Below are 15,869 nucleotides of genomic sequence, written 5' to 3'. Positions count from 1 at the left end.
GAATTTCCAAACTGATGGGGGAAGGTGCAGTTCCTGGTATTTATCAGGACATCACCATGACTCACTTATTGCTCCAGTGCCTTGTTTCTGACTTTCCCAGGTTTGGAAGTGTCTACACTCTTCTGTCATCACTATCCACTACAAGCTGATTAGCTCAGACACCGTTAGCCCATGGGCTGGTTGGGGAGACTGGCCCATCTCTGGTATCACCCACTTCACATGGCCTAAGATGGGCCAAAGTCTACCAGGCTGTGACCAGTGTCCCCCAGTAAGGTTTTTGCACCAGTCCTTCACAAAAACATGGTCCTGACTCTGTCCCCCAGCTGGATCCCCCCCATTTCCCCATTTTGCAACCGTGCAAAGGGCTCGCTGCACGTTGTGTCTTGTCTTGGCCCACCACCTTCCCACACTCAGGTTATTCTATTTCTGCTTCTGAGCTCAGCTGTGTTTTTGCATGGCCCCTGTCTCTCTCGCTTTACATACGTTGGGTGTGTGTGGTACTCTCTGAGGTGGAAGTTCTCTTTTCTTGTCCCCGCGTGAGCCACAGAGCTGCGCTGACAGGACTGACCACCTTCCTACCACTGCCAGCTTCCTGGCCCAAGGTTCTGCTGCAGCCCATGATTTAAGGACTTGGCACACTCAGCCTCTCAGGGCATCTTTGGCTTCCCATTAAACACAGAGATACCATTCCTGGCTCAGGAAATCTCTGCCCTGCAGGCCACCAGGACCTGGGACACCGGCCTAGGGAGCTTGCATTATGTGCATGCTCTGTTTGTCTGCTCCTCCCAAAGCATCTCCTCCAGGACTTCAGGACTGCAGGACCTTTTCTCTGACCCAGGACAGGTTTTTATGTGCTTGCATTTCCCTTTTTCCCAGGTCTCAATCTGGTCACCCCTTTACTGAAAAATCCATTAATAGGTCAATGTCCAATTTCCCCTGGTTGAATGCCTTGTTATTCAACCAAAATAATCCAGATCCTGCAGCTGAATTCTCTTTGTCCCCCACTTTGTGGCACACAGCTGATCAGCTCTCTCTAATTTGATGGTTGATTCTAGTCATACAGCCAGACTAGATAATATAATCTCTTTTCCTGAAGGCAAGTGCTCACTGATAAAAGAGCTGACCCCATCAAATTGGCTCTGAGGCCTCCCATTTCAGAGCCATTCCCTCATGCTGTGGTTATGGACAGAGCCGAACAAATCTCCCAGATGTATTTTCCTCAAACACCATGGCTTTTGCACTGATTCAGCTGGGACAAATAGTCTGATTCCTTCCTCCTGGAGACTGGAAATGCTGGTGGATGTTGGTGGTAGGCGGTGTACTGGCCAGCTCTTTTCTGCAGCAGGAGGCTGTTTTTTCCTGCAGTGACCTGCAAGCCTTTTATTTCCTTTTCTGACTGATTGTCTCAATTTCTTAACTCTTCACTGTGGTTCATCTTGGCTTAAAAATTGGCCAAAGCTTTTGTTGTGCCTCTTATTTTCTGGAAAACATTATTTTGCATGATACTCACACTGCTGATCACCTCTTTGATCCATCCTGCGTCTTTAAACTGGGAATCTTCCAGAAGAATTTTGCACTCTCTCTGGACACTGAAGTCTTTTATCCTTGTCTGCAGGTGACCTCTTATAAAACTCTTAGAAGTTTCCAGATGTTGCTTGAACTATTACAAAGCCTCCAGCTGTCTCAGCTCATGTTTTGCATCTTTGGTAATTTTCAATTTCCGTTCCCACTTGGTTCCAGAGGAATCCCAGAATTAGGACTTCTCCTAGAAGCTGAGTCTCACCCCGGACATTCTTTCCATAATTTGAAGATCTGCAGGTTGTTCCAGAGAGGATGAAGCTGGCAAACAAATGCTCCAGAAATGCTCCAGGTGTTCCACAAGGAGTTTGCTCCAGAAAAGCTCACCCCGCCTGCTCCCCACCCTGTCTGTTAGTTACAGAAACCATGCAAAGCCCTGCTTTCCTGCCCATGGGAGGAATCACCTGCAGGGAACTATCTTTTCTTTCAGAGTTCAAGCTCCCTTTGAGTCAGCACTCCCCCAAAAGGTCTCCCTATGCTTTGTTTTAGGTTTAAGCTCCTTCTTTTACTCAGGCTGTTTTCTTGATGCTTTTTCAAGGACCAGTCCAGTGAGGAGGAGAGGAATTTTATGCTGAAGCTGCTTGTTTCTCTCCACTGACTAACAAGAGAGCCTGCAGCTCTACCTTAGATGTCCAGCATGGATGACTGACTTGGGGCAACCAATATGTCCTTGATGAGCAAGTTTCCCCTGCAGTCTGTGGTCCCCCTTCCCGAGGGAGCTGCTCTGTAGTCCAAGTTTACCCAGGTAATGTGCTAGGGGAGATTTAGGTTGGATTTAGGGAAATTTTCTTCCCCCAGAGGGTGGCTGAGCACTGGAACAGGCTCCCCAGGGAAGTAACCATGGCCCCAAGCCTCACAGAGCTTGAGAAGCATTTGGACAACACTCTCAGGCACTCGGTAGGATTGTCCTGTGCAGAGTCTGAAGTTGGACTCCAGGATTTTTGTGGGTCCCTTCCAACTCAGAATATTCTATGACTCCGTGAACATATGTAACAGTTTGCTTTCCTCACCAGCAGCAGATTCTCCCACCCACCTCTGCAGCAGTCCACCAGCCCTCTCCTTCTGACCCTCCCCACCCCTATAACCTATAGGCACGTGGCACACATGTATGTTATTTATTTTTGTCCTCGGTTTAGCTTCACGGACAGTGTGGAAATGCCATCAAGTTAACAGGGAGAGAGCTGTACAAGCCCGCAGTGCCGCTTGCTGCTTGCCAAGCAGGAGCCTCAAACACCTCATCAGAGCCTTCGCTGCTCCTAAAACCTCATTCGCACTTTACATACGGGCAGTGCGGTTCGGCAGCCCCCCCGCACACAAAAATCACGAGTTACCCCCCTGGCCAGATTACCTGTACAGCACCATCGTTAGACAGGAATGATGTGAGGTTCCCGTCTCTGTTTTGGCAGGCGGGGGCGTGTTTGGTGTTTATTGGGGTAATTCCCCGCCTCCCCAAGCCGCTGGATTCTGTGGGAGCCCGGGTTTGGAGGTCACGCACCTCCAGGAGCCGGAGCCCGAGGAAGGGAGGGAGCAAAACTGAACCAAATGAAAAGCGAGCGGTCAGCGCTGGCAGCGGAGATAAACACATCGCTATGGATCGCCTCAGCTGACACTTCCCGCCTGCGGTTCCCGCCGGGAATACCGGAGAGAAACCCGCCAGCCCGGCTCTGAGAGGGGGTGGTGGTGTGGGGGGTGTCCGCTCCCCCCGCCCCGCACGTGGGGCCGGGGCCGCCGCGCTCCCCGCACACGCCGCACACCCCGCACGTTGCAGGGCCACACATGCTGCGCCGGCGTGCGGGCACGGCGCACACGCGGGGACACGCGGGGACAAACACGCCGGGACACGCACACGCGGGGACACACACGCACGCACAGACAGCGCCTTTGCAAGCGGCACGGGAAAGAAGAGCATCGCCTTCCCTCGGGCACCGGCACCCCGTCCTTCCGGGGGCAGCAGGGTCCTGGCGGGCTGCCCGGAGAGGGGCGGGGGGCGCGGGGCTGCCCGGGGTTGGAGGGGCACGGTCCGTGGTAGTCCGAGCCGGGGGTGCCCGGTGCCACCCGATGCCGCCGCCTGCTAGCGGGGGGCGGCGGGGCAGGGCCGCCCGGTGCAGCCCGGCGGCAGTGATGTGGCAGCAGGTCGGGTCACGTTGCCGGCCCTGTGCTCGTACCAGTGTGAGACAGGATTAGGGAGGCGGCTGTCGGTGCCGCCGCCGCCGGCGGGGAGCGGGGGCTGCGCGGGCGCGCCCGGCGCGCAGGGACGCGGGCGGGGGGGCGGAGGGGGTTCCCCCCCCGCCCCGTCCCGGGGCTGCCGCGGCCGGTCACGCTGCACCGGTGCAAATCCTCTGCCAATGTCACCCCCTGCGCCCCGCGGGGATTCGAGCTGCCCGAGGGCAGCGTCAACAGCAGGTGTGTTTATATTACAGATAGACATATTTTTATATATATGTGCCTCTATATGTGAGTCCGTCTGTATAAAAGGAGCACTTCTGCCGAGGTCTGGCGTTGCAGGCAGATCCGGCTCCCGTCCAAAGGTCGGGAGGGAGAGCTGCCGGGAGCAGCGGCGGCCGGGCGGGAGCACGGGGGGACGAGAGCTGCGGCACGGCGGCGCCGGGCCAGGGCGCGCTCCGCGCAGTAACACGCGTGTGCGCCTGTTCGTGCCCACGCATCCTATAGAAATCTATAGAAAACGTATGGCGAACGTGACCCCCTAACCGCCCCCCCCCAAGAGAGGGGCTCGATTATTCCCCCCTTCCTCCCATGGGCCCGTTTTCCACAGGCGGGTCTTCTCCCCGGATACAAATAAAAATATATAAAAATACAAAAATAAAAGTAAAATTATGTTTTAAATTATTAGAATTAGAAAAATCATAAAAATCATAAAAACACAGTAAGAGTGGCAATCATCACGGCAGTAAGGCTGACGATGACAGCGACAGCGGCAGCAGCAGTAACACGGGGGGAAGCCGCTGTCTCGCAGGGCGGCCCCGGGCGGGCGGCGGGACCCCCCCCGTCCCCTCCCCGGTCCCGCCCCCGCCCGCGCCGCACGTGAGCCGGGTGCGGGGCTGGCTGGCGGCGCGCGTGCCCCGCGGGCAGGCGCGGCGGCGGCGGCGGGAGCTGCGGGCGTGTGCGCGGGGAGCGCAGCGAAGGCGGGCAGGGGGGGAGCGGCGGCGGCGGCGGCGGCGGAGGCACTTGGGGGGGGGGGGGACGAACCGCCGCACACTTTTGGCCACTGCACGGGAGAGGGGGGACGGAGGCTGCATGTGCGCAGCGTCGCTCGCGGATCTCCCGAGACTGATCTCAGCATCCCGCAGGCTCAGTCAAAAGCAGCGACGAAACATCAGCCGCTGCCAGACATGGATGAAGGAATCTCCCGCTTGCCGGAGAGGCAGCTACTGGAGCATAGGGATTTTATAGGGTAAGGCGCCGGGGCAGTATCTCCGTCTCGTATCTCTATGGCGTTTCGTCTTCTTGAGAAAGTGCTGCAAAGCGCTGGGAGCGGCGCCGGCTCCGCGGGGCTCGCCGCCTCCCTCCGCGGGCGGACCCGGGCGAGCCCTTGCCCGGCCCTTCGGGCAGAGCGCTCGGCGCCCGAGTGCCCACTCGAGGAGGTGCTAGGCGAGCTCCCGCTGCACTTGCCGACGCTGGATCTTTGTGTTTTTCTCCAGGCTGGACTACCCTGCCCTGTATATGTGCAAACCCAAAAGAAGCGTGAAGAGGGACGAGAGCAAGGTAAGAATAAGTTTCTGGGCTCTCTTCTCGCTTAGTCGCTTGGTTGGGGTTCGCTAAATTTTGCAGCGTAGCTTCGCTCCCAAGAGCATCCCCGGGGGGCTGCGCATACAACTTGCCCCCCGAATCGCAAGTGGGTTTACGAGCGAGCTGACACGGCGGGGAGAGCGGTGCCTTGACGATAATTTGCGCGGCATGTGGTCCGCATGACATTTGTTTTGGTTTTGATCGGCGTTCCGAGAGACTCTGCCTAACACTTGGCTTTTCCGGGTTTTGCTAATTAGGAAACGTACAAACTGCCACATAGACTGATAGAAAAGAAGAGGCGAGACAGGATTAACGAATGCATTGCCCAGCTGAAGGATTTACTGCCCGAGCATCTGAAACTGACGGTAAGGTGCCCAGGAGCGTGTATGTCCATGCAGATGCCGGCGCCGGCAGCCTGCCCGCTGCGCAGCCCCCGGGACGCCGGGCTGCCTGCCTGCTGCCCGCCCGCCGTCCTGGCCCTAACGCCTCGGGGACCGGTCTCACCGAAGTTAACGGAGGCGGCGTTTGGCGGTAGCCAAAACGTGCCGGGAGGTAGCCAAGCCGCCCCCTACCCTTGCCTTTGCAGACGCTGGGACACCTGGAGAAAGCGGTGGTGCTGGAACTGACTTTGAAGCACTTGAAAGCGCTAACAGCCTTAACAGAGCAGCAGCACCAGAAGATTATTGCTTTGCAGAATGGTAAGCGGGGCCCGGGGGGCACCGCCGCTGGGGTGCACCGGGGGCGGGCGGGGGGAGGCCCGGAGCGAGGCACCGCATGCCGCAGCCGCGGGTAAACGTTGTCCCCGCTCGGTCTCCCCGCAGGGGAGCGGTCCATGAAGTCTCCGGTGCAGGCCGACCTGGACGCCTTCCACTCGGGCTTTCAAACGTGCGCCAAGGAAGTGCTGCAGTACCTCTCCCGCTTCGAGAGCTGGACCCCCCGCGAGCAGCGATGCGCCCAGCTCCTCGGCCACCTGCACTCCATCTCCTCGCAGTTCCTCCCCGGCCCTCAGCTCCTCTCCCCGCCGCCGGGCCCCCTCAGCAAGGGATCCTCCTCCTCTTCCTCCCCGCCCGCCCCCCCCTGCGCGCCGGGCCACAAGCCGGAGGGCCAGGCTAACTGCGTGCCCGTCATCCAGCGGACTCACGCCGCCGAGCTCAGCGCCGAGACCGACACGGACACGGACAGCGGCTACGGCGGGGAGGGCGAGGCGCGCCCCGAGCGCGGCCCCGCGGCGGCGGCCGGCGGAGCGCTGCCCGCCCTGGCCATCAAGCAGGAGCCGTCGGGGGACGAGGTGCCCCCCGCGCCCAAGCGGCTGAAGCTGGACCGCGGCGGGAGCCCCATGCCCGGCCCGCCGGGGCTGGCGGCGCGGGGCGCCGAGGCGGCGGCGGCGGCAGCGGCGGCCGCTCTGGTCAGACCCGACGCCACCCTGCTGGGGTCCCTGATGGCTCTGGGGGCGGGCGGCGGCGGGGCCCCTTCGGACAGCCGGCGGCGGCCCTTTCTGCCTGCCCTTCTACTTCATCTCCCCCTCGGCCGCCGCCGCCTACATGCAGCCCTTCCTGGATAAAGGCAGCCTGGAGAAGTATCTCTACCCCGCCGCTCCCATCCCGCTCCTCTACCCGGGCATCCCGGCCCAGGCGGCCGCCGCCGCGGCCGCCGCGGCGGCCTCCTTCCCCTGCCTCTCCTCCGTGCTCGGCCCCGCTGAGAAGGCGGCGGCCGCCGCCGCCGCCGGGCTGCCCCCGACGCCCCACCTCCCGCACCCCTTCGCTGCCGCCGCCGCCGCCGAGCCAGGCGAGGAGCCCGAGCCCGCAGCTGCCGAGGAGCCCGGCGCCGAGGGCCCGTGAGACGCCCCGGGGGCTCCCCGCCGCCGCTGCCCTCCCCTCGGACTGAGGGGCCGTCGGGCCGCCACTTGCGCCCCCGGTTTCCTATGGAGGGCAGGGGTCGCTGGGGCCGCTGATCGCCGGGAACTCGCGGCCGCGGGGCGCCGGGACCCAGCCCGGGAGAGCCCCGCTGCCAGGGCGGGAGGTCCCGGAGCGGCCCCCGCAGAGGACCGTCGAGGATAAAATTTGCTACTCAGTATTTTTTTAATGTTTGGCTTTACAAATGCATAAATAAGGAAAACAACAACAACAAAAAAACCCCAAACAAAACACAACAAGAAGAAGGAAGAAAACATAGTAAGGATACTTTTTTTTTTTCTCTCTCTATAGAGTAATTAAATGTGGCACCTTATCTGGAATGGGTTTATACAGTGTGTCCCTAAGTCCCACTTGGGAACTTGCGCTTGTTGTCCGGGAGACCTGGATGGGTTCAGGGTGAGGGCGGGGAGCGAGACGAGGGAGGAAGGGCAGAGCCCAGCACCTGTGCTAGCACTTTATGGAGAACCGGAGCATGGAGGATGCACCCTGAGCCCAAACCTGCAGTGCCTTGAGCACCCGGGGATGCCACTGGCTCCAGCGAGTTTCGGGTGTGCAAGGGAAGGAGGGTCAGACCCATTACATAACGTTGTGTTTATTTCATTATTTTTTTGGGCTAAGGTATACAGGTGTGGCAAGTGCGTTTGTTCTCACCCCATCTTTATTTAATTCAGTATGTTCCCGAGAGATTTTTTTTTCCCCAAACCTTGCTGTATAAAATGAATGTTACTGCACTGAACTACAAAAAGAAACCCCCTTCTCTCCCCCAAGAAAACACAGAGCAGCTTGTCAGCCTGAACTCATTTTATCCTAAATTCCAAGTGACACAAACTGGAGGCCGTAGGTAAACACCTCGCTGTGCAATCAGAAACAATTAAACCAGTTTGGGTAAGTTTCCCATATGGGTTCTTCCCTCATCCCATGCTCAAATACTGCGATTTCCCTTTCTGGAGACAAACCAGACGCCAGATAATCACACAGATAAAGCTTTTATAATAAGGCTTAAACCAAGACCTTGCCTAGATATTTTTAGTTTGTTGCCAAGGTAGCACTGTGAGAAATCTCACTTGAATGTTATGTAAGAGGTGAGACACCACAGCCTGGCGAGGAGTGTGTGCGTGTCCGGGGTCCGTCAGTCCGTTTGGTGCATCTGCTGCTGCTGTTGCTACTGTTTGCCTCAAACGCTGTGTTTAAACAACGTTACAAAAAAAAATCTTACTAGCCTACAGAGTGGCTGTATGTAAATAGTTGTTAATACATCCAATTAATGATGTCTGACATGCTATTTTTGTAGGGAGAAAAATATGTGTTAATGATATTTTGAGTTAAATATCTTTTGGGAGGATTTGCTGAAAAAGTTGCACTTTTGTTACAATGCTTATGCTTGATACAAGCTTATGCTGTCTTAAATTATTAAAAAAAAATAAATCCTGTCTGCAAGAAACCAGCTGTTTTAGAACAGTTTAGTATGTGATATATTAGAAATCAATCTTTATATTCAGTATTTTCCAGCACTCCATGAATTCTATTATCTAAATATTTCCACACTATTTTGTGATTAAAAGAATTCTTACTAAGGAATAAAAACTTTAATACACAAAATGGGGTTGTCTACTAATTAAAAATGCAATGATAATACATAATAATTGGTGCATTGAGCTTCAAACTGTATGATTGCGTGGCTGACAATGATTTAATTCACATTTTTAATCTGGGTTTGAATTTTCTGGGTTTTCTTTAACTCTCTTTGGCAAACTCTGGTTTAATATATGCACATTTCACAAAGCAAAGTGTGGAACACACAGGTTTCTTCCTGACTTTTTTCCCCTCTTCTTTTTGCAAAATATTCATCTTTAAAATTAACACTTGACAGCCCTGGTGCTCTCTTTACTCACAAGGAACAAACTTTACGATTTGCCTGACAATCTAATGACGTATCATAGTCTCTGCAGGAATGAATGATGGGTGTCCCAGCTTGGAAACACTCTGTGACAACTGAATATTTTGTGGTGGGGGGGAGAGCAAGAGGAGGAATAGTGGTGGAAGCAGGCAGATCATAGTGCGGAAATGCAGCACCCTAAAGGCTTCCACAGATTGAATAGCAGAGCTGTAGATCACCTTTCCTTGCAAAAATTCTTGCAGGGATATAAAATTAGAGGAACCCCTCAGACAGTAGCCAGTGTTTACGTAAGAGAGACGAAGGGAACGTTCCGTGCTCCCTCTGCTGGTTCTCCCATACCGGTGACTACACGGACAAGGAACAATCTCAATCCTTTAAAATACAGGAGGAATTATAAATTGGATGAAAAATAAGCGCCCCTTTTAAATGACTCGAGTAGGATTGTTAAGAAATAAAGGTCTTCACATGGAAGCTGTAGTAAATTTAATTCCTATTAGAGAAACAGGCAGGCTATCTACAAATACCAGTGGACATATAGACATGTTTTTTTCCATAAATAATGGACCAAAGGCTGCTACAGTGCACCACTCTACCTGCTGAAGTCAATTACTAAGTAGGGAAATGGGGAAAAAATCTGCGTCTGGCTCCAGCTGTCTTTGGATCTGGTTCTGCTCCCTGCATTGTCACAGGAATGAAAGTGAGCTGGGCTTGACCCTTCCCCTCGCTAACTTTGACCTGCATACTTGAACAGCTTAACACTTGCTAGGCCACCAGTTAGGCTGGGATGAAGGTGTTCGTGTATTCCAACTCCTCCTGCCAGCCAGGGAAGCGGCCTGCCTGAGCACAAAGCTCTTCCTACCAGTTCACTACACACACACAAAGGGTAGAGCCACGGGCACTTCTTAAAAAGCTCCTGAAGAGCGCAGTGTAAAACCTGAGCATGAGCAAGGCTTTAGGTCTCCTTCAAATTTCCATCCTTTGGGAATATGAATCGGTTTGGGTTTCACTGGGCTATAAACCCAGATCCTTAGAGGGCTTTATGTACAGTAAAAGGAAGGCTTGCTTTTATTAGCCCTTGAATCAAACGTACCAAATGACTTCACACCAAGTCACAGCATCAGTGGAATCTATTAAATTTTATGACATAAAACATAAAGACAAATTATGTGTGTTCTAATAATCCCAATGCCTAACAAAAGCAAACATGGGGAAAAAAAGGTTTGTAATTGAGGCTGATAACCCACGGCAAAAGGCAAATGACAGGAGGTATTCCAGTGTCAGCCTTAATTATTAAATTCCAGGAATCCTCAGATCCTTATGGAGCCTAAATCGATTTGTATGTCTTGAATTTTCTTGAGGTTAAAAACAATCACAGAAATACTGGACAAGAGCCTCCCATCTTTAAATATACATTCCCTTATGGAAGTGCTGAGAGTGCAGGACTGGGTGCTACATTTACTGTTTACACTTGAATCCATATTCTGTTGTCCCATAAACCACAAGATAAGGGATGCAAGCTTGATTTCGTAAGCAATAAACTTTGAAAACAGATTTTATAATCCAGTATATTATAGTGGCATGACAGGCTCCATTAGAGTGTGTTAAATAAGGATGGTTGGGATTTTTAAACCACTGGAAGGCAATGTCATGTACCTCCAACTGAAGGACAAGGAATTTTTATATTTGGGAGGATTACAGTTACAGAACTTGACTATCAGCCCTGTTTGAGAAAGGCCTGACCTACCATTTAAGTCATGTGAGTCCTTTTCTGGAGCATAATGGGCCTTGGAGTAGGTCCCGAGTTTGTGTTTTGGACCTTTTTTGTTTAATTTTCACCTCTAGTCAGGGCAGACTGAATGTCTGACATCCAGCAAGCCTGGGGACTGTATGCAAGGTGTGTTTCAGTACCTCTAAATTCCTAGTCTGCCCTGTAACCTGGGTCTTGCAACTCATTTCCTTTTCCCTTCAAACCTCAGCTCTTGGAATCATCCCTGCCTTCTTTGAGAAGTTTCCTGCCTTCTGGTTGCAGAAATGAACACGAAAATACAACCTCAGAGAAAGAAAGTAACAAAAATGCTGAATTTCCTCTCTGCAAAAAAAAGCCTTGGACTTTTTAGAGCCAGTTTCACCCTTCAGGAAAGCCTGAATCTCTGTTGACTATCTCTGGTGCTCCTGCAGGCTCAGAGCAGCTCGCTGGGAAGCAGCAGAGAGAAACCAGTGGCTCACCTGCCGCCAGCAGCAGCTGCGTGAGCCCCGGACACGTGTGGGCTGGATGTGAGCAAGGGCGAGCTGCTCCGCTCTCTGCAACCTTCCCGTGGCTCCAGCATTTCAGCCTGCAGGGCTGTCAATCTGTCACAAGCACTACATCCATGGCAGCCTCGATGACGGCGCTGCCGCGGGCTGCAGGAGCTGCCCTGCCTGGGACAGGCTGTTCTGCCTCGCTGAGCTCACGGGGTACCCAGCGGCAGCGCACCTGCTGCTGCCGCCGCTGCCTCTTCCTGGGCTGCAAACATTCCCCTCCCTGCATGGCCCTCCCCGAGGATGCAGCCAATGCCTGGGACAGGCAGGAAGGCATTTCTTTATGTTTCAGCAAGCAGGGACTGTGATCCCAGGCAGCTCTACCATGTCATGGGGACCAGGGGGAGTTGTTTCTCCTGCCTACATAAAGCCCTGTTGGTTGGGTTTTTAACTTTGCTTTTCACTAGATGTTTTTTATGGATGTGACCAAGGCACTCTCACAACTAAGTAATTTCTAGGGAATAATCTCAGGAAAAGAGCCATGCAAATATGGCACCTTCCTCCTCAGTAGAAAATTGTCTCCCCAAGTGTGTTTGGATTAATACCTGCAGCACAGAGCCACATGAGCCAACAGATGCTGAAGTGGATTCTGTTCTCACTGTACAAGGTTGCCAAGGCTCCAGCCCTTCTGTGGGTGGCAGGCAGGCCCATAGACTTCCTTACATATGATGTTGTTTGCAAAGAAGCCCCTCTAGGTGAGAGCAGCAGCCCCTCTGCGTGGGCCTAATAATTATAGACTTGGCTGGAATGCACTGCATTGGCTTCAGGTTTGGAGCCTGTGAGTAGTGACCCTGACCAGCATTTCTGTGGTACAGAGGTCACGGCTTCCAGCAAAGTTCCTAAGACTGGGCCCTAGGCTCCAGCTGAAAGACCTGGAATATGAGTATCTCCATCAAAACCGTCATAAACCACCAAGAGCAGACTCTGTAGCAATAAGGCAGCCTGAAACGCAGAAAAAAAGCTTCTCTTCACCGAATCCCAGAATGGGTCAGGCTGGAAGGGACCACAGTGGGTCATCTGGTCCCACCTCTCTGCTCAATGGTCAAGCAGGACCATCCCAGAGCACATGGCACAGGATCGAATCCAGATGGTTCTGGAATCTCTCCAGTGAGAGAGACTCTATATCCTCTCTTGGCAGCAAGATCTCCAGATGTGTTTGCAGGACTCCTATTACGAGTAGGAGAAACTGAGTGTCTCCTTTTCACATGTCAGTTGAACTCTTGTTCTGCACAGGACGGAGAGGCTGGAAAAGAACTAAAGATGGAAAATCATTTTATGCTTTGCTTGAAATGAGAGGGCATAAGTCTTAAGATGCACGGGGGGAGGTTAGACATGAGTAAAAATTTCTTCACTGAACGGGTCATCAGACATTGGAGCAGGCTGCCCAGGGAGATGGAGTCACTGTCCCTGCAGGTTTTTAAGGAAGGACTGGATGTGGCACCCAGTGCCATGGTCTGCTTGATACGGTGGTGTTCAGTCATAGGCTGGACTCGATGATCTCAGAAAACTTTTCCAGCCTAAACGCTTTCTGTGATGCCGTGAAAAGAGAAGGTCTGCCCCACTTGTGCACGCTGGGTTTGTTCGGACGGCAGGAGCGCTCAAGCAGCGCCTGTGCACACACTAAGCACGTCGTTGCGGACAGCAGTCCTGGGAGGCACCGCAGGGGGCAAGGGGCCACTTTGGGGTGACTTTGCCAGAGAGTCCCCTGCAGCCCGGCCAGTTCCCTGGCGCTCCCGCCCTGCTCCGTGCCGCTGTTCCTCCCCTCCGCCCCGCCCGGCGCTTCCCGGCTCCCGCCTCGGTCCGAAGTGCGCGCCCGGCCCTCAGGCCGCCGCCGCCGCCGCCGTCACGCGCGCGCCCGCGTGACCGCCGCGCACGCTGCCCGGCACGTGCGCGCGGGGCCGCGCCCGCTGCGGGGAGGGCGGGAGGGGCGGGGGGCGGGGCCAGCGGCGGCGGCGGCGGCCATTGGCAGGCGCGCGGCTCGCGCTCCGCCTCCCCGCGCGCGGCCCCCACCTCCCCTCAGGAATGGCCGCCCCTGGGGCGGGGTGGAGCTGGGGCTCGTCTGACACAATCACAGGATCTACGAGGCTGGAAAAGTCCTCCGAGATCGTTGAGTCCAACCTGTGACCGAACACCACCGCGTCAACCAGACCATGGCACTGAGTGCCACGTCCAGCCTTTCCTAAAACACCTCCAGGGACGGTAATTTCACCGCCTCCCTGGGCAGCCCGTTCCGATGTCTGATCACCTTTTCTGTGAACAAATTCTTCCTACTCTGCACTGCTGCGGTCTCACCTTGATTACTGCGTGCAGTTTTGGTCACTGCAATATAGCAGAGAGATTAAGCTGTTAGAATGTGTCCAAAGGAGAGACATGAAGATGGTGAAGGGCCTGGAGGGGAAGCCACACGAGGAGCAGCTGAGGGCACTGGGTCTGTTCAGCTGGAGAGGAGGAGACTGAGGTCAGAGCTCACAGCAGTTCTGCAGCTTCCTCACCTGGGGAAAAGGAGGGGCAGGCACTGATCTCTGCTCTGTGTGACCAGGGACAGGACCTGAGGGAACGGCTGGAGCTGTGTCAGGGGAGGGGTAGGGTGGATATCAGGAAAAGGTCCTTCCCCCAGAGGGTGGTGGGGCATTGAACAGGCTCCCCAGGGAATGGTCACAGCCCCAAGCCTGACAGCTCCAGGAGCTTTTGGACAACTCTTGGGCACATGATGTGACTCTTTAGGACTGTGTGTGCAGGGACAGGGGTTGAACTCGATGATCCTTGTGAGTCCCTTCCAACTCAGCTCATTCTGTGATTCTGTAATGCCCAATCTAAACCTCCCCTGTCCTCTCAGAAAGGGTTGTCGAGAGGTTCAGAGTCCCAGCATTCAAGAGGTTTGCTCGATGCACATTGAGCAATCAGAATGCAACATTATGCAGGTATGGGCCAATTCTGTACAGAAGATAATAAAGACAAGAGGTTTACAGCCCTTGAGGGCATCAGCTGGAGGGTTAATAAATCAGGGAAAACCTTAGTAGAGGCTGTTTTTTTAACTTAGATTCTTCTGAAATAACAATGTTGTTACTGTGATGTGGAATCATGGAATGGCCTGCGTTGGAAGGGACTTTAAACACCATCCAGTTCCATTCCCCTGCCATGGGCAAGGACACCTTCCACTATCCCAGCTTGCTCCAAGCCCCATCCAGCCTGGCTTTGGACACTGCCAGGGATGGGGCAGCCACAGCTTCTCTGGGCAACCTTTGCCAGGGCCTCCCCACCCTCACAGGGAACCATTTCTTCCTCATATCCAATCTAAACCTGCTCTCTGTCAGTGTGAAGCCATTCCCCCTTGTCCTGTCACTCCATGCCCTGTAAATAGTCTCCCTCCATCTTTCCTGTAGGCTCTTGTAGGTCCCTTTATTTCAAAACAGTTGGTGGTGGCAGCACTGATGCAGTGGCACCTGTTGGACAGAACAGCAAGATCAAAAGGTAACACAGACACCTAAGAGGAGAAACTGAGGCTCCAGCCATGATATGCTGCATGTTTATGCATTTTATGTTGTAAACTCACTGGAATAAGAATGGATCTTCACGGGAGCTGGGGTAGGCTCTGGTACTGTGGTTTCCTCTTCCCCCAAGTGCAGATTTTAATCAAACAGGCTGAAGCTATTTCTCAGTAAGTGACAGCTTAAATGATTCTGTGCAAACTAGGGCAAGATCCACCAGAGAAACAGCGCACATGTCTCTGAGAGCAGCTTTTGGCAGAGGGAGCAGGAGATGCAGAGGTGAACCTCCCAGGAGGAAGAATATTCAATCCCAGTCACCTACTGAGATATAAATATTTTCGGTCCTGAGCCATGACTCAAAGGCAGGGCTGCTCCTCTTCCAGCGTTTTGTGTGAGGAGTGGTGCCCTCTGTTGTTCCAGGGAGAAGCTGCTGAGAGTTAGGGAATTGAAACCACTAATGTGAGGTGGGTTTGTTTTCTCCAGACTCTTACAGATGCTCTGGTTTGGACATACAGGGTCTGTCATGCAGAATGCACTGCCATCAGGACTTCATTTTCCAGAGTAAAGTCAGAAATGAAATGTGTAGAGGCAAATGGACCAACATGACTAGGAAAAAAATGCTTAAAAAATGAGGGAAGTGTGTAGAATAAGCAAGAATCCCTTATTAGCTGCTACAAAGGTAATTGAAGGGTATGGGAATGTGTGTGGACAAGGGTCAGAGTTAAGGCTGCCCGTGTTTCCTTCAGCATCTCCTGGTCTCTGAGAAAGAAGGAGCTACCTTTGCTTAACAAGCTGCCATCATTCGATAATCCTCCTGGGCACTCCTCATCTGTCTGCAAAGGAAAATGTGTTTGTGTGAAGCTGGGCTACATGGGTTCCTGCTCATTGGCACAGCACAGAAGCTGTGTTAGCAGTGCAGTTTGCTCTGCAGAGCGCAGAAATAAGAAC

The 15,869-nt window shown here is 53.8% G+C and overlaps 2 protein-coding genes across 2 annotated transcripts in view; one reads left to right on the top strand and one right to left on the bottom strand.

The window, feature by feature from the left end:
• SSPN (sarcospan) overlaps positions 1-15,869 on the bottom strand; it is an 84,520-nt gene that overhangs the window by 41,631 nt on the left and 27,020 nt on the right. The window lies entirely within an intron of this gene.
• BHLHE41 (basic helix-loop-helix family member e41) lies at positions 4,780-8,832 on the top strand. Its single transcript, XM_039571626.1, is given in 7 exon segments — positions 4,780-4,990; positions 5,238-5,301; positions 5,583-5,690; positions 5,912-6,023; positions 6,147-6,785; positions 6,788-6,813; positions 6,816-8,832. Coding segments are annotated over 7 exon segments (1,359 nt in total). The 5' UTR covers positions 4,780-4,928; the 3' UTR covers positions 7,164-8,832.

The sequence above is a fragment of the Corvus cornix genome, chromosome 1A (genome assembly GCF_000738735.6).
Source record: "Corvus cornix cornix isolate S_Up_H32 chromosome 1A, ASM73873v5, whole genome shotgun sequence".
NCBI lineage: Eukaryota > Metazoa > Chordata > Aves > Passeriformes > Corvidae > Corvus > Corvus cornix.
The sequence above is the reverse complement of the archived record's forward strand: the minus strand, read 5'-3'. Positions and strand labels throughout refer to the sequence as shown.